Below are 23,271 nucleotides of genomic sequence, written 5' to 3'. Positions count from 1 at the left end.
CCCCTATGGGATTGAAGGAGAGTCCCATTCATAACAAAATTGGGCAGAACCACTATAAGTACATCCCACACAGACCTTAGCAATATCTTGATTTCAACTATCACCAGAGACCATACATACCTCATGACAGCTGATGATCCCATGCAGACCAACCAGGTCCGACAGTGTCTAACCCTGTCATCTGCTAGCTACTAGTCTATGAGCCACTGCTAGGCCTGATGATTCTGGGACTTGAGCCAGAGCTACCAAGAGAGTGCCATCTCCAGGTACACTTTATCCAGTTTGCAGGCATCTCCAAGGGATCTTTGGTTTGGAGCTTCCACAACATGCACTTCACCATCTGCCAGAGCAGCTGGCTCTCCAACACACAAATGCTCACTGCCTGCTGAACACTTGACATCAGCCCCACATCCACAAGCTGATGGGGACCCTGCCACTTGGCTGAGGTGGTGGGATCTCACACTGCCACAACCAAGCAAGCCACCTTGTGCTATGCTAAGACAGCCACTGCTGCCTGGTCAACACACACCATTGAGTCACCACCTACAACCACTGTATGGGTGTCTTGCTAAACAAAGAATGTATTTTCCAATTGAACATACTAATTCCACGAGGGCCAAGTTTCTGATGTTACACAACCCCCTGTCCTGTACATGCCATCCTGGATTAAGAGATGGACATCCAGATAATTAATTGGTGTCCACATCATCTACACTGCTGCAATGAAAGCTATTAGTACTGCTGTTGGTTGATGCTATTCTCTGCTCTGTGACTGGAGTATGTAGTCCTCATTTTCTGATAAGCATGTGCTTACTGGTATCCAGGCTTCAGCAAAGTTCATGTAAATGATGAATTAAAACTGTCAGCTGGACCTTTGTGTTTAATGATTAATGTTCTCACCTACTGTACTATCCTAGCAAGATTCAAAGCTCGCCTCTCTATTTCATTCTATCAGTATCTCTCTCCTACTTCCCAAACGTAACTGCTGTTTGAAGATATAAGGTAAACCCTTATAGCTTAGCTTATTAACACCAAGCATAAGGTTTTAATCTGTCATGGAGTGTAATAAATTGGAGCTCATATGTCAAGGAAATGTTTCAACTTTTAACTCAAGATAGCGAAGGAAATGGGAACAGTTTGCTATTATGGAATCTAAGTCAATCATTACCTTTAAGTGGATTTTTACTGGTATATCCAACTTTTAATTTTCTTATCTTGCAACTGTTCAAATTTAAAATTTTACAATTCCCTCAAACAGTCATTTTAGGGTACACCATTTGCATAAACAAGGTCACAAAAACTAAAACATCAAAACTATCTTACAAAATATGTAAATATGCAAATGAATGGTTTGAGAGGGCTCAGAAGTTTCACATTGTAATCTGCAGGAACAAAATGTCAAGTCATACAGCGTTATTGCCTGGAGATCCCTGTGGGATTGTCGGCTGCCTAACTGAAGAGGCTTTCCTTCCTTACATTCAGTGTAAAACCCTATGGTGGTTTTAAATTAATGTTGGTTCTTGAATACTGGCTTCTTATTTTGATGTCATATTGATTTGGCATCTGACTCTTGATCTTGACAACACTGGTGGGTAACATTACACACAAGGTACAAGTATCATAGTAAAGTTTCTAGCCATGCGGTGAGGTGACACCTGCCTTATCAATCTCCTACTTGTGCAACTCTACATAACTTAGTCAGTAAAATATGAAACATGATGAGGAAAGTCTCTCGAAATCAGAAACATTTTGTACTAGACACTGGATTTATTATACTTTCAGTTCACAGAAAACATCCCTACGACGTCCACAGTTCATTCACAATAAATTAGCATTCACACAATTCCACGACTGCACTCAAGTTAGCCATTGCTTTTATGATTCGGTCTCTTCAATACAAAATATTAAAGTTGTCTCATTTCATACAAAACCGACTGAATAAACAATTATTAATTTTTGTGCCTAGTTTCTATGCTCTGATTTGTGACTGTGCGTGCTTCACTAACCTGCAACTCACTCTGCAGACTCCCTCACACCAACCATCATGGATCAAGTTGACAGGTGCCAAACTGGTTCTACACTCAGATGATGGGGCATCCTCTCTGCTCTGGCAGGAGATGAGTAAGGGCAGGATTCAAAACACAGGAACTGTATCAATATCTCTACCCTTACAACAGCAACATATTTCCTCTGCACAGTGTGAATATTCTTAAGTGTCTCCAGTGCAGATAACTGTGCTGAAAGTGTGTGGAGTTCAGTGTCGTGTTTTTATTGTCATTAATGATGACAGAGAAGGGAGAAAATAAAACCTAAAGCTCGAACATAGCCCACTCCTCTCAAATAGTACTAAAGAGGCTGTCAAGTGTAATGTACCTATCCAACACAAGAATCACCATCAACAGCATCACAAGCCCTCACTTCATCAATCACTGTGGAGAAGTTTGGAATTAACCAGGACATGGGTGCAAAGTCTGTTGATCATGAACAGTACTCCTCTACCTCTCCTCTCCTTATTAGCCAAATACTAATAATGAAAATTTCTTCCTCTGCTAGGAGTCAAGCCTGCTACCTGCATATCAAGAGCCAAAACACAAGAATGCATTAGGGGCCTCAACTATGAAGGTGACTTTCTGCAGTGCCTAAATATTTTAAAACATATTTTGTCTTGACATTCACTCTGAAGGTGATCAGATGCAGGCCACAAGCCTGCTGGGGTACATACCTGGTTTAGCAGGACAATACCCAGTATGGCAGGACAACACTTGCAGTAAGTGCAGGCTATTTGCCTTCTGGTTGGTGCAGATTTTCCCAGGATGAGCTGACATGTAGTTGGCAGATATGGATAGTGCGATGTTACAGAGGAAATTAGTCTTTTAATCCCTGTAAGGTACATTTATGTGTATTATTACTGACAGATAAGAAGGATCACAAGCAGGCAGGTGTATTGCAATGTTCCAAATTCATTTAGTTTTCTTTCCATTCTCTACCTGTTTTGAGATAGATTATTGGCTAAAATGGTTCAAATGGCTCTGAGCACTATGGGACTCAACATCTTAGGTCATAAGTCCCCTAGAACTTAGAACTACTTAAACCTAACTACCCTAAGGACATCACACACACCCATGCCCGAGGCAGGATTCGAACCTGCGACCGTAGCAGTCCCGCGGTTCCGGACTGCAGCGCCAGAACCGCACGGCCACCACGGCCGGCGAGATAGATTATTGCTATGTAGCTACATGCACTAGTATTTTTCCCTTTTTATGACATTTTACTCTTTTAATCATCGAAAATGTTATGTTTGTTTTATGTGTAGTCATATAATTTTCTACTGAATCTATATGTTTTATAGTGTAGTGTGTGTTCCTGGAATAACATTTTTGCAGTATTGATCTCTTCTCCACAGTTTTCTCTAGTTTCATCTGTTTATTACAGTAAAGAAGCTAAACATTACACTTTTTATCACATGTTTAGTTCCCAACTATTTGCATTCCTTGTGTGTCTGTTGGGCATTTCACTCTATAAAAAGGATCAGCTTGTTGTGGCCATTGTTACTACATTCGAGTTGGCTTATCGCAGCACATAAGACAAATATAAAGAGGAGGGAAGGGCAAAAGTTAATGACAAAATACAGGTATCACAGTTGCTTTATTTGCACATTTGTGACCTTCACTAAGTTGTCTACAATTTCCAAAAAACCACAACTCCTAAGCAAAATGATCATTCATCACAATATTTATTTTCCTATTTTTTATACTGCCATTTAGTTAACTTTAAAACATAATTGCTTCTGTCGTATTTTTATAAAAATACATACACATAGAAAATATTTGTTGAAAATTAAGCCATCTTTACAACATTATCTCCCTCTTTATCACAACTTTACACACACACACACACACACACACACACACACACACACACACACACACACAGATATACATAGTGAATGGCATTACTTATGGCAAACCACTGCAGGTTTTATGTCTTTCAAATGTTAACAATACTGTACTGTACTCAGTAATACTTTGCAAACACAATAAACATTTAAAGAAACGGGCAACTTGGACAGCAGCAAGGGCAAAATTTGTCCAACAAAGAGACAGTATGACTAAAGTGGAAACAGAAGCATCTCTCAAATAACCATCTCTGATGTGATGTTAAAAGAATATAAAATACTATGGTATGGAAGTATCTGCATAATTGGACAATACTTGGGGCTCATGCAATGTCAGAGAGAATACACTTAACATGTTAAGAAGAATTCAACATTTGAAACAAAAGAGACATTGTTTATCAAACAATTCAGTGTTAAAATCTCATGTTAATCTAGGACTGTTACACATTACCAGAACAATAAGAAAAGAATTCATGAACCTTTTCACTTCTTACAATGGATTGGACTGCTGCAGTTTCTTTCCATATTTTGAAAAAGACACTTGGGAAACCTTATAATACTTGCCGTATTGTAGTTTTCCAGTCTCCTTAGTAACTACTTCTAGTACGTAATTATACAAGCAGATTTTATTGGGATTTGTTGCCAAGTAATACTGCAAACTGCTTTTTTTCATCTTTTCAATATAAAACTCTGTTTAAATATTCATATAGCATTTTTATCACATCATTTTTCTTATGAGTGAATAATATCTACACATAACCAATAAAATATATATTTACGCAGACCAATACTATTTTTGTCACTTAAAAATGAGAATATTATTTACAAATATTTCCCAATACAGGATATCAATTACTCCTATCATAAAATTAATCACATACTTCTATTAAAACAGCATTATGATTTCAGACTATTTCCATTTGTCTTCTGTTCTGTAGAACAGTGAGATTCATTCCTAAAATGCATTTTGTATATGAATATATCCAATGTGAAAAACTGGGAATTATCTCCTGAAGTGTAACACTTTGCTAAGATGATTAATATAGCACACGACAGTAGAAATGTATAACAGTCTTTTAGAATCCCAATGGGACTGCATATATGGTATTTTAATAAAAGAAATAAAAACTACTCTTACATTTTCAAAAGTCATTTAAATCCATGTCAGAATAAAACACAACTTGCACTAATGTAAAATATATATTTACTGCATCTCTCAGAAGTACACAATTATGAAAGAACCTGCAAGGTTAGATGAGCTTAATATGAAACATCACATAAAGGATTTGAAAATCAATTCTACGCAGTAGCAGGAATTTATTATGACAGACTCGTCCAACTTTTGGGAGGATGAGTATAAGAATGCGAAGAAAATACTTGTAAAATTACTGTAAGTGAAGGAGATGAATATTATAAACTAAGTAAATAAATATGTTGTGTGGGGCTGAAAAACAATCTGAACATCAGCTTGCAAATTGGAAATGCAAATAACTATCAGTGATGTATTATTTGCTTTTTTGTGTGTACCTTCCTTAAACTCTCTTTCAGCTAAAAGCACTAATGTTAAAATTTAAGAATTTGTCTTGTTGTTGTACAGTATGTCAATTACCATGTCTTACATTTTAGAAATCAAAGCAACTTTCTCACTACCCATCCCAGTATCATCTGTTTTCGTACTAATTACTATATTACATGGTTCTTAATAAATACATATTTTACACATATCTAACACTATATACAATATCATTTCTGTATCATAGTGAACACTACTGTTCATTATCATCTTGCTCTAAAATATTTTTGAATGAAAATGGAGCAAAAAGGTATCCAGCACCAGAATAAAACTTGCTCATGAATTCCACCCTGCAACAAAAGGAGGAAATTACACTTTCTATTTTACATTTAATAAGATATAATTTCTCAAAATACTGTATAAATAGTAAAATCATTTTGTAATAGATTTTTATTTATTTATATGATTTATAAAACCTAAGTGCCCTGTTTCCATAAATTTGACTGTGGGTGGTGGTGGTGGTGAGGGGGGAGGGGGGTGCTGGGAGACACATCACAAAAACAGCAATAACACAATTATACATGTAATGTTCGCAATAAAGAGGAGTATGTGCTACACAAAACTACCACAAGCAAACGTGCACCATAAGCTTATAGAGTGACGTACACACATGAAACAGCTGAATGTTTCAAAAGTACGTAAAACCAGTGCTGTGGCAAGAATTAACAAATGTTATTGGCTCTGTGCATTAGGGGGGCCGATGCCTGAGTGTAAAAAATCTATCGAGTTAGATATGAATGGTATTCTACCTACTATTCAGTGGAAAGGCGACCGAGTCAAATCTACATTAGCTCATTTATAAAAATGAGTGCCGGCCACACTATATATTATGTGTTGTAAGTTGACAATACTGCAAAACTTACAGAGGAATTCCCTAATGTTGTCCACTCTAGTTGTAATAGCCTGATCAATTAAAACAAGGTTCTGTTGATTACCAATAAGAAAGTAATTAATGGAGTCCATATTTATTTTTGAAGTCTGCTATTACAGTCATTCATTCCTTCTACAGTCTGTATACTTTTCTTGAAGTACCTTTGATACAATCTGTCTAGAGTGAAGGTTGCTCTCTTACTGAGTGACTATTGTTGTCTAACGTTTCGTAGTTTTACAGTTTCTATATTTCTTTACTGCTGGTCACTGTGGACTTAGAGGATACAGTACCACTGTTTAACAACTTTAGGAGATATTAAGAGAGGAAAATATTATTTTATATAGTGACTGCAAAATTTGCTGACAGGAATACGAGAGGTTCTATGCACAGTGTCTGCAATGTAGGCATCAATTAACGGTGTTTGATCTGATGATAAACTGTAATCATTACAACTCATTTACTTCCAAATATAGTAAATATTTATTTGCCATTGAGACACCAGGGGTGAGACTGACTTTTTGAAATCATCCAAACAGTTATGTAGGATTGGGTGGCAAGTTTCACATCATGAAGCCATCCACCTTGATGGATTCTCATTTGTGAAATTGTCATGAAAATAATTTCTCGTGAGATGCTAAACCATTAACAATAATAAGAGTTTACCCAGCAGTTCCGCAGCATAATGACTAATGCTCTAGACTTGTAACCAAGAAGTTGCATGTTCAGTACTTACAAGATTGTAATTTTTTTTAAAAATCCTTATCAAAATGATTGTGGTCTTTAGTTTATTCAATTAATTTTTTTAAAGTAAATCCTTATCTTAAATTTAATTTCTGATCCTTGAATGACACATTTCAATCATTGCATTAACTGAATTATCCTGCAAAAATTTAATAAAGTGAATTTGTATTAAAAATGTAATTTTGGTAAGGTTGTGTTTGCATTTTCTCATGGTGAGGAAAGAATTTATGTTTTAAATGTTTGTGTAACAATAACCATCCAATAAAATGTACATATTGTTTTGGGACCAATGAATGGCAAATACTGAGTTAGCAAAACTTTTTGTGAGCTTAGTTATCCTGGTGGTGTTCAGTGTATGTCGGAAGAATTCAACAGATGTTGTGTCACTTCTCACTGCTGCCAGTCTGATTGAGGGGTAGACATGTTCAATATAATTTCATATACATTACTACAAGTAAGTACCACATACAAACACGAGCATCTTCATAATGAGCTTTCATGGAGCTCTGTAACTTCTGTGTGACATTTCTACCATAACAAATGACCATAATGAAACATATGTTGTTAGCCTTAACACAAATGCAACTGCTTTGGCCCAGCCCTCTTCCTTCATAACTTCAAGCACTCTGTTCTCCTGTCGATAGATTTGTTAATATTTGTACCTACTGGTGACTACGCATATCTTTCTCTGCAAGGACTTTGTCCAATGAATTTAATTTTCAGTTAGGTTCTCCACAGTTAATTGCCAATCCAGAATGAATGAGCACAGGTGACTACACAAATGTTGCTGCATCCATGTTTGACTGGGTCTGGCCTTTGCATTCTCTTGCTGGTGGTGCATTAGATTTGTTCCATAATGTAAATGGCTGAAATCTATGGAACATGGGACTCTACCTTACAACACTGTTTGGAAAGTCTATTTCATTCCGTTTGTCATCTCCAGAGAGAACCGATTCACTCTCACATCTGATGCAGCCGACTGGCACTGGCTTCAGTACAAAACTGATATGAATTATAATACCGATGAGTGACGCCAACCAATTAAAAAACAGAATTCCATTTTATTTTGTAATTTATTTTCCCATCTATGCAGATCAAGGTAGCTATCATGAAAAGCAGGCTTAGAGCTATTGGTCAACACTATGCATCTGGAAGGACAAAGTCTAAAGCAAAAGCTGAAAAAGACCTGTTACATCAAGAGCACATAAGCTGTGAGCTTTTTAACGTTCAGAATGATGTTACTGAATGTAAGTAAATTCAAACAGAAAACTTATAGAAGTTACACCTCATTGTATAGATTGTGGCAGTAGACTCACTACATAATATATGCAACTTTTTCCAATTTAGCTACATTTTCAACAAGTGATACTGTAGTTGAATGGATAGCAAGTCCTCCCACTTCAGGCACATCGTCTTCCATCCCAAGCGAAGTTACAAGCATAGCAAGCCCCCTCTATCCTGAGATAACTTCATCAATCCAAAGAGAGGTGGAAACTATAGTATGTGCTTCTGATGTTATTACATATTCCACGAGCTAACAACTAAACAAAAGTAATAACAAAATGCGACAAATTAACAGTACGTTTTTGTCAAGTACACAACAAAGAAATTAAACCACGATTCTGTAAAAAATAATTTTTCACATACAGTCATAAAATAACAAATAAATCTCACATGAGAGGATGGTTTTGTTGCTCAGCACATAAAGGGAAACTTTTCTGTTTTGTTTGTGAATAGTAAACTGAAACACTTTTGCACTAAGTTTACAAATGTGACACTACTGGATACAGACAGGTATGAGAGACACTGCTTCACAAAGCATGGACTACATCTAAATCAGTTTGGCAAAAAGTAAACTAGCAGCAGGCATTGGAAAAGCTTTTCATGAAATAATAGGCCTAAACAATAACGATCATGAAAGCAGACCAGTCATAGCCCTAACTAACGAGGGAAACTAGTGAGCTGGGCCAACTCTAGCAGGATTTGGTCCAGTAACAAAAATCTGCAACAAGTAATTAATACACAAACGAAAGTTCACTCAAACAGCAATTCAATTAAAGACAAACAAAAGTTAACAGTGTTTCATCAGAACATAAGAGGCCTATACTGCAAGCTGGATCAGTTCACAGCAAATATAGAAGACACAAAAGGTATAAACAGTGCCCACATTCTGTGTCTAACAGAACACCACATCACTGCTGGTATTGAAGTGGTCCCTACTCCCAACTATGTTTTGGCAACGTCTTATTGCAGGAACTATATGGACAAAGGAGGAGTAGCTGTATATGTAAAAAAACAATGTCTTGTTCATGGCAATAGATGTACAAAGATTCTGCTTTGAACTACATTTTGAAGTATGTGCTATAGAGGTGCCAGACACAGTCTCCAGATTAACAGTTGTGGCAGTTTACAGGGCACCATCTGGAAATTTTAAAGTGTTTGTTAAACAATTAGATACTCTTTTGTTGTACTTAAGCAGAAAAAATAGGGGCATGGTAGTTGTTGGGGATTTTAACATAGATTTCTTGGTTAATTCTCCCTGCAAGGTGGAGTTTGAAAATCTCATGTGCACGTACAACCTTGTTCCCGTGGTTAGCTCGCCCACCAGAACCACAACCTCTTCCAGTACTCTCATTGATAACGTTTTTGTTGATCAGAGTAAAGTCAACCATATTAATATTGAAATGGTTATAAATGGTCTGTCTGACCATGACGGACAACGAGTTACTTTCAACAGCTTGGGAATTCCTCTGAGTGACACCTCACCTAGATGGAAAACAGTAAGGAAAATAAGTGAGGAAGCTATTCAAACGTTCAGATCATGTCTTCAGCATACTGACTGGACACCTGTTTATCTAGCAGAAACTGCTAATTCAAAATACAATTTATTCACAAATGAGATAGCAGGTATCTTTGAAAGTGTATTTCCAAAAAAGTCATACAGAGTCCAACCTGCAAGGGCTGCAAAAAAACCATGGCTCACTAAGGGCATCATAGCTTCCTGTCGGAGAAAAAGACAACTCTACATAGCATCAAAGACTTCTAACAACCCTGCTCAGCTAAAACATTATAAACTCTACTGTAAAATTCTTGCCAAAGTAATTAAAAACTAAAAGTATGTGTATAACATCTGAAATTACTAATTCTGAAAATAAAATTAAAACAATCTGGAATGTGATAAAGAGAGAAACAGGGACTGTAAACTACACCAAAGACAAAAATATTGTTTTAACTGTTGACAACTCAGAGATAACTGATAGTGTGGAAATTGCTGAAATCTTTAACCAACATTTTTTAACTGTCCCAACACAGATAGGTTGCCATGGTTCTGTAGATAAAGCTGCCCATATAATGAAAAATAATTTTCCAGAACCTTTCAGTCAAATAAGTGTGCTTCCCATTACTGCCAATGAAATCAAAAAAATCATACAATCTTTGAAAAATAAACATTCTGCTGGTATCGACGATATTTCAAGCAAGCTGTTGAAGGCTTGCTGTAGTGAAGTGACAGAAGTTTTGTCTCACATCTGCAACACATCCATGCAACAAGGAGTGTTTCCAGATAGAATGAAAAACTCTGTTGTCAGGCCCCTGTACAAAGCAGGGGATGCTACAAATGTGCCAAACTATCGCCCTATCTCTCTATTAACAACATTTTCAAAATTCCTAGAAAAAGCTCTGTACAACAGGATTGTGGCACACCTTGGTGACCTGAACATCATTAACAGTCAGCAGTTTGGTTTTCAAAAGGGAGTTTCAATAGATAACGCAATTTTCTCATTCACAAATGATGTTCTAGAGTCTATAAACAGCAAGAGGCTGCCAATTGGTGTCTTATGCGACCTATCAAAGGTGTTCGACTGTGTAGATCACCAGATACTCTTCAAGAAGGCCTGTCATTATGGAATTACAGGACCTGTAGGGAACTGGTTAAAATCGTACCTCGAAAATAGGAAACAGAAGATTATTCTAGATGTTTCAGATAGTGTATCACAATATACAGTGGACTCTGAGTGGGGAATTGTGCAGCACGGAGTGCCACAGGGATCAGTGCTTGGGCCCTTGCTGTTCCTCATATATGTTAATGACCTGCCTTTATCCATCAATAAGAAGTGTAAATTTACAATGTTCGCTGATGATACGAGCATTGTAGTGGATAATGTGTCAGCTACTGACTTAGAATCCGAGGTCAATGATATCCTTAAAGAAGTTCTGGGTTGGTTTAGTATTAACTCCCTTTCAATAAACCTGAAAAAAACCAATTTTATCCAGTTCCAGACAACCCACAAAAACCCAAAAGAAATAGTTATCACACAGAATGATCAGCTGATAAAGCAAGTGTACTTATCAAAATTTCTAGGCGTATACGTGGACAGTAGGCTGAATTGGGAACATCACATTCTACAAAAACTAAAATGGCTGACGTCGGCAACATTTGCTTTACGAATTTTGTCACGCTTCAATGACATTACCATCTCAAAGTCAGCTTACTTTGGCTATTTTCATTCAGTCATGTGTTATGCCATCATCTTCTGGGGCAATACACCTGCCCCAAAGAAAATCCTCACAGCACAAAAAAAGAGCAATAAGAATCATTTGTGGTGTACCCCCACGAACCTCATGTCGAAATCTTTTTAAACGACTTGAAATACTGACAGCAACATCTCAGTACATATATTCACTGATGTGCTTCATAATAAATAACCCCACTCTGTATGAAACGAATTGCCTACATCATGAACATAACACCAAAAGAAAAGAGGATTTCCACTGTGAGTTAAAGAACTTGACACTTATTCAGAAAGGGGTAAAGTACGCTGGAACGAAAATTTTCAATTCCCTACCCAACAGCATCAAAAGTATAAGGAGTAGTACATCAGTATTTAAACGTAGCTTGAGAAATTATTTACTTGAGACCTCACTTTATTCACTAGAGGAATTCTTTCAGAGAAATAAGTAAAACCCAGATTGGAAAGATGTTTTTAAATTTTTTGACACTGTTTACTGTTAAACTAATGTAATAATGTCCTAATGTAAAAATTCCTGTTTTTCTCATTTCCATTTTTGGGTCACTTTTAAACCCAAAGTGGGGAGTTTTGATTACTGTTCAAGGTTAAAATAGATGCAATAATGCCCTAAATATGAAACTGCAATCTTCACATTTATGTTGACTAGTTATTAAGCTAATAAGTGACTTTTGTGCACTGTTATTAATACTATAACAATGTCTTTATTCTATGTATTTTATTATGTACATTCAATATAATGGAAGGAAACATTCCACGTGCGAAAAATTATATATAAAAACAAAGATGAGGTGACTTACCGAACAAAAGCGCTGGCAGGTCGATAGATACACAAACAAACACAAACATACACACAAAATTCAAGCTTTCGCAACAAACTGTTGCCTCATCAGGAAAGAGGGAAGGAGAGGGGAAGACGAAAGGAAGTGGGTTTTAAGGGAGAGGGTAAGGAGTCATTCCAGTCCCGGGAGCGGAAATACTTACCTTAGGGGGAAAAAAGGACAGGTATACACTAGCACACACGCACATATCCATCCACACATACAGACACAAGCAGACATATTTAAAGACAAAGAGTTTGGGCAGAGATGTCAGTCGAGGCAGAAGTGTAGAGGCAAAGAAGTTGTTGAAAGACAGGTGAGGTATGAGTGGCGGCAACTTGAAATTAGCGGAGATTGAGGCCTGGCGGATGACGAGAAGAGAGGATATACTGAAGGGCAAGTTCCCATCTCCGGAGTTCAGATAGGTTGGTGTTGGTGGGAAGTATCCAGATAACCCGGACGGTGTAACACTGTGCCAAGATGTGCTGGCTGTGCACCAAGGCATGTTTAGCCACAGGGTGATCCTCATTACCAACAAACACTGTCTGCCTGTGTCCATTCATGTGAATGGACAGTTTGTTGCTGGTCATTCCCACATAGAATGCATCACAGTGTAGGCAGGTCAGTTGGTAAATCACGTGGGTGCTTTCACACGTGGCTCTGCCTCTGATCGTGTACACCTTCCGGGTTACAGGACTGGAGTAGGTGGTGGTGGGAGGGTGCATGGGACAGGTTTTGCATCGGGGGCGGTTACAAGGATAGGAGCCAGAGGGTAGGGAAGGTGGTTTGGGGATTTCATATGGATGAACTAACAGGTTACGAAGGTTAGGTGGACGGCGGAAAGACACTCTTGGTGGAGTGGGGAGGATTTCATGAAGGATGGATCTCATTTCAGGGCAGGATTTGAGGAAGTCGTATCCCTGCTGGAGAGCCACATTCAGAGTCTGGTCCAGTCCCGGAAAGTATCCTGTCACAAGTGGGGCACTTTTGTGGTTCTTCTGTGGGGGATTCTGGGTTTGAGGGGACGAGGAAGTGGCTCTGGTTATTTGCTTCTGTACCAGGTCGGGAGGGTAGTTGCGGGATGCGAAAGCTGTTTTCAGGTTGTTGGTGTAATGATTCAGGGATTCCGGACTGGAGCAGATTCGTTTGCCACGAAGACCTAGGCTGTAGGGAAGGGACCGTTTGATGTGGAATGGGTGGCAGCTGTCATAATGGAGGTACTGTTGCTTGTTGGTGGGTTTGATGTGGACGGACGTGTGAAGTTGGCCATTGGACAGGTGGAGGTCAACGTCAAGGAAAGTGGCATAGGATTTGGAGTAGGACCAGGTGAAACTGATGGAACCAAAGGAGTTGAGGTTGGAGAGGAAATTCTGGAGTTCTTCTTCACTGTGAGTCCAGATCATGAAGATGTCATCAATAAATCTGTACCAAACTTTGGGTTGGCAGACTTGGGTAACCAAGAAGGCTTCCTCTAAGCGACCCATGAATAGGTTGGCGTACGAGGGGGCCATCCTGGTGCCCATGGCTGTTCCCTTTAATTGTTGGTATGTCTGGCCCTCAAAAGTGAAGAAGTTGTGGGTCAGGATGAAGCTGGCTAAGGTGATGAGGAAAGAGGTTTTAGGTAGGGTGGCAGGTGATCGGCGTGAAAGGAAATGCTCCATCGCAGCGAGGCCCTGGACGTGCGGAATATTTGTGTATAAGGACGTGGCATCAATGGTTACAAGGATGGTTTCCGGGGGTAACAGATTGGGTAAGGATTCCAGGCGATCAAGGAAGTGGTTGGTGTCCTTGATGAAGGATGGGAGACTGCATGTAATGGGTTGAAGGTGTTGATCTACGTAGGCAGAGATACGTTCTGTGGGGGCTTGGTAACCAGCTACAATGGGGCGGCCGGGATGATTGGGTTTGTGGATTTTAGGAAGAAGGTAGAAGGTAGGGGTGCGGGGTGTCGGTGGGGTCAGGAGGTTGATGGAGTCAGGTGAAAGGTTTTGCAGGGGGCCTAAGGTTCTGAGGATTCCTTGAAGCTCCGCCTGGACATCGGGAATGGGGTTACCTTGGCAAACTTTGTATGTGGTGTTGTCTGAAAGCTGACGCAGTCCCTCAGCCACATACTCCCGACGATCAAGTACCACGGTCGTGGAACCCTTGTCCGCCGGAAGAATGACGATGGATCGGTCAGCCTTCAGATCACGGATAGCCTGAGCTTCAGCAGTGGTGATGTTGGGTGTAGGATTAAGGTTTTTTAAGAAGGATTGAGATGCAAGGCTGGAAGTCAGAAATTCCTGGAAGGTTTGGAGAGGGTGATTTTGAGGAAGAGGAGGTGGGTCCCGCTGTGACGGAGGACGGAACTGTTCCAGGCAGGGTTCAATTTGGATGGTGTCTTGAGGAGTCGGATCATTAGGAGTAGAATTAGGATCATTTTTCTTCGTGGCAAAGTGATACTTCCAGCAGAGAGTACGAGTGTAGGACAGTAAATCTTTGACGAGGGCTGTTTGGTTGAATCTGGGAGTGGGGCTGAAGGTGAGGCCTTTGGATAGGACAGAGGTTTCGGATTGGGAGAGAGGTTTGGAGGAAAGGTTAACTACTGAATTAGGGTGTTGTGGTTCCAGATTGTGTTGATCGGAATTTTGAGGTTTTGGAGGGAGTGGAGCTGGAAGTGGGAGATTGAGTAGATGGGAGAGACTGGGTTTGTGTGCAATGAGAGGAGGTTGAGGTTTGCTGGAAAGGTTGTGAAGGGTGAGTGAGTTGCCTTTCCGGAGGTGGGAAACCAGGAGATTTGATAGGTTTTTGAGGTGGAGGGTGGCATGCTGTTCTAATTTACGGTTGGCCTGTAGGAGGATGCTCTGAACAGCCGGTGTGGATGTGGGAGAGGAAAGATTAAGGACTTTTATTAAGGATAGGAGTTGACGGGTGTGTTCATTGGCTGAGTTGATGTGTAGGTGAAGGATTAGGTGGGTGAGGGCAATGGATTGTTCAGTTTGGAACTGGTATAGCGACTGATGGAAGGAAGGGTTGCAGCCAGAGATGGGAACTTTGAGTGTGAGGCCTTTGGGGGTAATGCCAAATGTCAGACAAGCTTGAGAAAATAAAATATGCGAGCGTAATCTGGCTAGGGCGAAGGCATGTTTGCGGAGGGAATGTAAATAAAACTTAATGGGGTCATTGTGGGGGTGTTGTGAGGGTGACATGGTATTAGAAGGTGGAAAGTGTAACATGAGGTGAAATGAAAATGAAAATAAAAATATATGGGGAGAGATAAAGGTGAGCCGGAAAGAAACTGGAGATCTGGAATGAAAAAAGGCGAAAAGGTGTTGGTTACAGATGGGCTATGTTGGACTTGGGTTGGTAGACAACGATGTGCATAAAGGTTAGGTGGTTGTGTTGCCGCCAAAACACGTTAAAGGACGGAGAAATTCGGGAAAATTTCGAAAAAACTGCGTGTAGTATATTAAATGGAGTGGTATTGTGGTGGCAGATTATGAAAATGAGGCTAACAATTGTCTGACGAAGAAATAATGGCGTTAAAACCTGTGGGAAGCGGCTAAAAATGATCAGTGATGTGGGAAAAACGGAAATGGAAATAAAGCGAAAGTTATTAGAACTGGCCGAAATGGTTGTTTAAAAGGTGAAAGGAGCTGTTTGTGAACTAGAAACGGTGGATATTATAGCGGTGGTAGTGCTGAAAGCGGCAAAAAAAAATATTTTTTTGGTTATGGTTTGGAAGTGGGTTACGTATTATTGAGTATATATATAGGCGGGATAAAATAGTATAGCAGATTACGGTAAAAAGGAGAAGGTGAATACAAAGTGAAACTACTGGCAAAAACAGAAAGAGGAAAATAAGACGACAGAAAAGATTTCGAAATGCAACAGTGACAATAACAAACGTAATTGTTGGATTCAAATTAATGATATCAATATAATGGAAGGAAACATTCCACGAGCGAAAAATTATATATAAAAACAAAGATGAGGTGACTTACCGAACAAAAGCGCTGGCAGGTTGATAGATACACAAACAAACACAAACATACACACAAAATTCAAGCTTTCGCAACAAACTGTTGCCTCATCAGGAAAGAGGGAAGGAGAGGGGAAGACGAAAGGAAGTGGGTTTTAAGGGAGAGGGTAAGGAGTCATTCCAATCCCGGGAGCGGAAAGACTTACCTTAGGGGGAAAAAAGGACAGGTATACACTAGCACACACGCACATATCCATCCACACCTTCAACCCATTACATGCAGTCTCCCATCCTTCATCAAGGACACCAACCACTTCCTTGATCGCCTGGAATCCTTACCCAATCTGTTACCCCCGGAAACCATCCTTGTAACCATTGATGCCACGTCCTTATACACAAATATTCCGCACGTCCAGGGCCTCGCTGCGATGGAGCATTTCCTTTCACGCCGATCACCTGCCACCCTACCTAAAACCTCTTTCCTCATCACCTTAGCCAGCTTCATCCTGACCCACAACTTCTTCACTTTTGAGGGCCAGACATACCAACAATTAAAGGGAACAGCCATGGGCACCAGGATGGCCCCCTCGTACGCCAACCTATTCATGGGTCGCTTAGAGGAAGCCTTCTTGGTTACCCAAGTCTGCCAACCCAAAGTTTGGTACAGATTTATTGATGACATCTTCATGATCTGGACTCACAGTGAAGAAGAACTCCAGAATTTCCTCTCCAACCTCAACTCCTTTGGTTCCATCAGTTTCACCTGGTCCTACTCCAAATCCTATGCCACTTTCCTTGACGTTGACCTCCACCTGTCCAATGGCCAACTTCACACGTCCGTCCACATCAAACCCACCAACAAGCAACAGTACCTCCATTATGACAGCTGCCACCCATTCCACATCAAACGGTCCCTTCCCTACAGCCTAGGTCTTCGTGGCAAACGAATCTGCTCCAGTCCGGAATCCCTGAATCATTACACCAACAACCTGAAAACAGCTTTCGCATCCCGCAACTACCCTCCCGACCTGGTACAGAAGCAAATAACCAGAGCCACTTCCTCGTCCCCTCAAACCCAGAATCCCCCACAGAAGAACCACAAAAGTGCCCCACTTGTGACAGGATACTTTCCGGGACTGGACCAGACTCTGAATGTGGCTCTCCAGCAGGGATACGACTTCCTCAAATCCTGCCCTGAAATGAGATCCATCCTTCATGAAATCCTCCCCACTCCACCAAGAGTGTCTTTCCGCCGTCCACCTAACCTTCGTAACCTGTTAGTTCATCCATATGAAATCCCCAAACCACCTTCCCTACCCTCTGGCTCCTATCCTTGTAACTGCCCCCGATGCAAAACCTGTCCCATGCACCCTCCCACCACCACCTACTCCAGTCCTGTAACCCGGAAGGTGTACACGATCAGAGGCAGAGCCACGTGTGAAAGCACCCACGTGATTTACCAACTGACCTGCCTACACTGTGATGCATTCTATGTGGGAATGACCAGCAACAAACTGTCCATTCGCATGAATGGACACAGGCAGACAGTGTTTGTTGGTAATGAGGATCACCCTGTGGCTAAACATGCCTTGGTGCACAGCCAGCACATCTTGGCACAGTGTTACACCGTCCGGGTTATCTGGATACTTCCCACCAACACCAACCTATCTGAACTCCGGAGATGGGAACTTGCCCTTCAGTATATCCTCTCTTCTCGTCATCCGCCAGGCCTCAATCTCCGCTAATTTCAAGTTGCCGCCACTCATACCTCACCTGTCTTTCAACAACTTCTTTGCCTCTACACTTCTGCCTCGACTGACATCTCTGCCCAAACTCTTTGTCTTTAAATATGTCTGCTTGTGTCTGTATGTGTGGATGGATATGTGCGTGTGTGCTAGTGTATACCTGTCCTTTTTTCCCCCTAAGGTAAGTCTTTCCGCTCCCGGGATTTGGAATGACTCCTTACCCTCTCCCTTAAAACCCACTTCCTTTCGTCTTCCCCTCTCCTTCCCTCTTTCCTGATGAGGCAACAGTTTGTTGCGAAAGCTTGAATTTTGTGTGTATGTTTGTGTTTGTTTGTGTATCTATCGACCTGCCAGCGCTTTTGTTCGGTAAGTCACCTCATCTTTGTTTTTATATATTATTATGTACATTGACACGATCCACATCTGAGTGACTTGCTCACATGTACAGATCTATGGAACAAGTATATAAATAAATAAATAAATAAACAAAACAGATTCAGATGACTGGAAGACATGAATATTTTGTTGAAATGGCATGAAGAAAATACTTCACGGAGACAAGAGATAACTTCATCATTAGTTCACAAAAACAAGAATAAGCAAGTCAATTCTCAACTTGCGATTCAATCTAAGACTGAACAAAACTAATGGTGGACACTGTAAGAATGAATTATTGCAGTTTTAACTTTTTTTTAGCAGAAGGAGGTATTGCATTTTGATGTAGTGATGAAATTGTTGCATCACCTCACAATGGAAATTATTCAGGTTTATTAGAATTAATAGCCAAATTTGACATTCTTCTTGCTCAACACATACATCTTCATGCAAATAAGGGAAAGGGATACATGTAACTAGTGCTTCACTGCAGTCATCTGATCAAGACCTCAGCACGGGATATGCCTTTTATAAATCATTACATGGATGCACTCAAACAATGCAGTCCAAATTTTCTAATACTGAAGCAAAAGACAAAGTCCTGACCAGCTGTGAAGAATATAAGCAACACACTTCAAGACAACACAAGCAAATTACAAAGTACGATCATTTTGGTGGCTCTACTACACTGAATGAAATTGAAACAAATCAAACACCTGGACAAAATTTTGAAATTCAGATGTTTAGTGTCGTAACTGATAATGTTCTGTCTTTATAAACTACACACATGGATGCATACCATCAAGTGACTAATGTTTTTGGAATGCTTCAGCAATTTAACTCTAACAACAGAAGAGATCTTGTAAAGAACTCCAATTATCGTCAGTGCCTACCCAGATGACATGGAAGAAAGCCTAGGTGATGAACTGGCACAGTTTTTTGTCCGCTCAAAACAAATGTGGCTGTTGCTATTGACAGCAAAAAGCATGAGCCCCTGGAACTCCAGCTTTATAAACTTTTAATGAAAAATTCATCAGAATCTTGTTTCCCAAATGTAGAAACAGTCGTAAGTATTTACTTGTCTTTGATGATTACCAGCTCCAGCGGAGAATGTCCTTTTCCAAGCATATTAAAATTGAGGTAAGGGATGCCATGGGACAAGAATATCTATAAGATCTCAACTTAATGAATAAATAACACTGATGAGACTAGTATTACCTCTAAATTTGCCCAAATTAAATCAAGAAAAGTTATTTTTCTAATGTATTGTTTTATTTTATAGCCTAAAACCAAAGGTATCTTCTTAGCATTTTCTACAGACTTCATGCTGGATTAATCTGGCTACCTGAGTAAGCCAAATGTTATGTTTTACAAAAATCAGCAGTATTTCTTGTTATGTTAAAGCAGGAAATCCTACCAAAGAAAATCTTAGCTGCTGCTTAAACACTTCTCTGAAATTCCTCCATGTGTAATTACTTCTTATGAATGTATTACGCATGTATGTTGAGCAACCATGTACGTATCACCTATCACTCATAACAGGAGGGGTGTTTGCAATGGGGATGCCGACATGTCCACTGAACTGCATAGCAGTGGACAAATTCCTTGTATCAGCACACAAAGTGGCAATAAATATGCTTTCAGTTTTAGAGAAACCAGAAACCATTACTTTGGCTTCCCTCTCCCCGATCTCATTGTTATATAAAAGCTTTTTAACTGGCACATGGTATGTCACCTCCTCTTGTGGCTCCTTCAGCCACCTGCTGGCCTCCAGTTGCAGGCCAGCAGTGTCCTGGGAAGGAAGCACCCTGAGGAACTCTTTCCTCGTAAGGGGTGCCACAGGAGAGCATTGCTTCTTTGGCTGGTCCCCAATGGATAGGGAGCTGATACTCTCAAATGGTGTGTAGACGAACCAATTGGAGAAGTACAACCAACCAGCAGGGTAGAGGGTGCAGTTGAGTGGCTCTGAGCGCTAAATGTAGAAGACATGGAGGTCGATGGCACAGTCACTGAAAAGGATGATGATGTTATAGCAGTAGCATACAGCATTGTCTCATGTGTAGCATGTAGAAGATTGTATTTCTTTATGGCTTCTTGATATGTGAAGCAGTCATGAGTCTTGTAATCCTGGATTTTCTTTTCCCATTTGAAAACGGTGCAGTCTTGTGAACTGGAGGAATGGTGCTCCCGGCAGTTGACACAGATGTGGGGACATGCTCAAAGAATGTTTGTGTGCAAGTGATGGGCACAAGTACTACAGATTGGGCTGGCGTTTCAATGTGAGAACATGTGGCCAAATTACACGCACTGAAACACTGCATAGGAGGAGAAATATACTGTTTGGTATCACAATGATACACCTTCTCAAGCAACGAGTCACCTTGAAAGGCCAAGAGGATGGCTCCAGTACCCACTCTGTTGCCTTTTGGTTCCCAATGGACACACCAGACAAAACGCACACCCCGTGGCTCCAAATTGGCATGCAACTTGCCAGTACTCTGTAAAAGGAGATCTCTGTGGAAAATGATAATCTGTACCACATTCAGACTTTTATGGGGAGTGGTTATAGTTACAGGTATGCCACCCAGCTTGTCGCAGGCGAGTAGCACCTGAGACTAAGCACGGAAGACCACTTTAAACAGAATGGAGCCACTTTTCACTTTTGAAATTGCTGCCACATCCCCAAACCTGTCCTTGAGATGTTCTATGAAGAAAAATAATTCTGTAGTCAAAAAAGAATCCCCATCCACCCTAGAACAAACCACACATTGGGGGAAGTATTTGTCACCTTATCTTTGAGCCCAATGTTCCTCCCACGCCATAGCCAGGAAAGGGAACATTTTGGGGTCATTCTTCTAGGAATTGCAATATGACTTAGCTTCTGAAGAGACTGTTGGGGCCTTGTGGCCACCAGCAGAAGACAGTTTAATTTGCTTCATGTTCAAGTCTTCTGTCTTGGTACCATCCACTCTGAATGGGAGCTCTCCCCACTGGCACCACCCACCCACAGCAACAGTAACCTGGCCAGTACACATTGCCCTGGAGTCCCCGTGCCCCAGCTATGGTGGCCACATATTCCTTCGCTTGCATGGGGAGTTTCCAGCTCAGGCACCAACAATGTTATCCCTGCACTGTGCAGGTACTTGTCGAAATCCCCACAATGGAATGGTTACTGTGCTGGGTTTTGGTCATAGATAGTACCACTACCAGAAAGAAGGGCACAAAGATATAAAAGCACAAAAACTGGAATATACACCACACTAGGTGACCTTCCTTGCATGAGCTGCACGTCTGTAAAATTTAGAAAAGGGGTAGGAAGTCACACCCAACTAGGGGAGCATATAATTAATATTGAAAAGCTGTAGAAGGACGGAAGGTAAGAAAATGAGTGTCCAAAACACAAATCAGAATCAAGCACAATTGGTACCAAGAATATCATCCAGTGGAAAGGTAAAGAGGAAAAAAAAAGGAAATAGGATACAGATAGACTTGCAGCACAGAAAGGGAAGTAGTGCTGTAAAAGGGGGGGGGGGGCAATGGTGGCCAAGCAAGGACTCAATGCGCCCCCCCCCCCCCCTTTCTGCCCTGGGAGGGTGTTAATAAATGGCTTGGTGCTAGGTACATGTGAAAATACAGGAAATATAATCATATAATGTCCATTACTGTCAGTGCAGTATCTGTGGGGCCTATTAAAACTACAAGGTGGTTATAATTACACTTTCGCTACTTGAGTGACTGTAGATTGAAACTATTTACCATCTGGATGTCAAACTTCATAGGAATGATGTTCAGACTGTGTGCTGCAGGATATTATCGTGACTGCTGTTAGGTGCCAGTACTGGTACAGCTACGTAGGGTTGAAATAAAAGCATTGGTATGCATTACAGTTGCCCATAATCAATAGGATCTGGAAAAGGTGAACAGAGCTTTACTCATAAAGCTGTTTTATCAAAACAATAGTGGTGCTGCTATTCATGAGTATCAATGCATTAAAGAAATACTGAGAAGTCCATTTTCTGCATCGGGCTGAAGAAAATGATTTTGAAGTTTGAATTAACTGACGATTTGGGAATTGCTTCAGGAAGAGGCTGACAGCCAATTGCACCACAAATTGTTGTTGAAGTTACTGTTGCCATGGCTGAGAATACTAGACACAATATGCAATCTCCAAGCAGTGCAAGAGCTGTATCGTGTCAGCTTAACATTCTGTGAGCCACCATTTGAAAAGTGCTGAAAACAATTGTGAAATGGTATTTCTAGTTAGGTTTCAGGCTGTCATGTATGCAGGTGGTCATCACATTGAGAAATGTTTGTAACCTGGAATGTAAACATGGTTTGCAATTATCAAATAACATACACTTCTACAGAAATCGTAAGTGTTTCTTTCAGTGGTTTAGTTGTTATTTCTCTAGCACATGTCCTTTCAAATGTTTCAACATAGTTTCATTGTCCTATGATCACTTTTTTTATGGTGGCCCCTCTCAAGTAGCAAAAGTTAAAGTATAACCACCCTCTATCTCACTCCCGATTACAGCCAGTACCTGCAACTTTTATTGTGTGTTGAAAATCCTCCTGACAGGTGTTCACATTTTGATGTAACTGTTGGTAGATTTATGATTCAAATAACATAAAGTGACAATTTTTATTGATCTAGTTAATGATTAACATCAATTTTGCTCACTCAGCTGGAAATGCCACCATCTTCCCTAGTGTCTCAAAGGGCTAACAAACACCCTTGATTTCATTCATTCACCATGTTCCAT

General features: G+C 40.4%; 1 protein-coding gene across 3 annotated transcripts in view; it reads right to left on the bottom strand.

Annotated features, from left to right (window-relative positions):
* Positions 1–3,657: 3,657 nt before the first annotated feature.
* The window catches only part of LOC124798206 (V-type proton ATPase 116 kDa subunit a 1), a 660,233-nt gene continuing 640,619 nt past the window's right edge, over positions 3,658–23,271 (bottom strand). For all 3 annotated transcript variants that reach the window (XM_047261510.1, XM_047261508.1, XM_047261509.1), the window contains one exon: positions 3,658–5,758. In XM_047261510.1, the coding sequence (XP_047117466.1) occupies positions 5,662–5,758 (97 nt within the window). In that variant the 3' untranslated portion in view covers positions 3,658–5,661. The remainder of the gene's footprint in view (positions 5,759–23,271) is intronic.

The sequence above is a fragment of the Schistocerca piceifrons genome, chromosome 5 (assembly GCF_021461385.2).
Source record: "Schistocerca piceifrons isolate TAMUIC-IGC-003096 chromosome 5, iqSchPice1.1, whole genome shotgun sequence".
Lineage (NCBI taxonomy): Eukaryota > Metazoa > Arthropoda > Insecta > Orthoptera > Acrididae > Schistocerca > Schistocerca piceifrons.
Note: the sequence above shows the minus strand (reverse complement) of the source record. Positions and strands in the feature narration are given on the sequence as shown.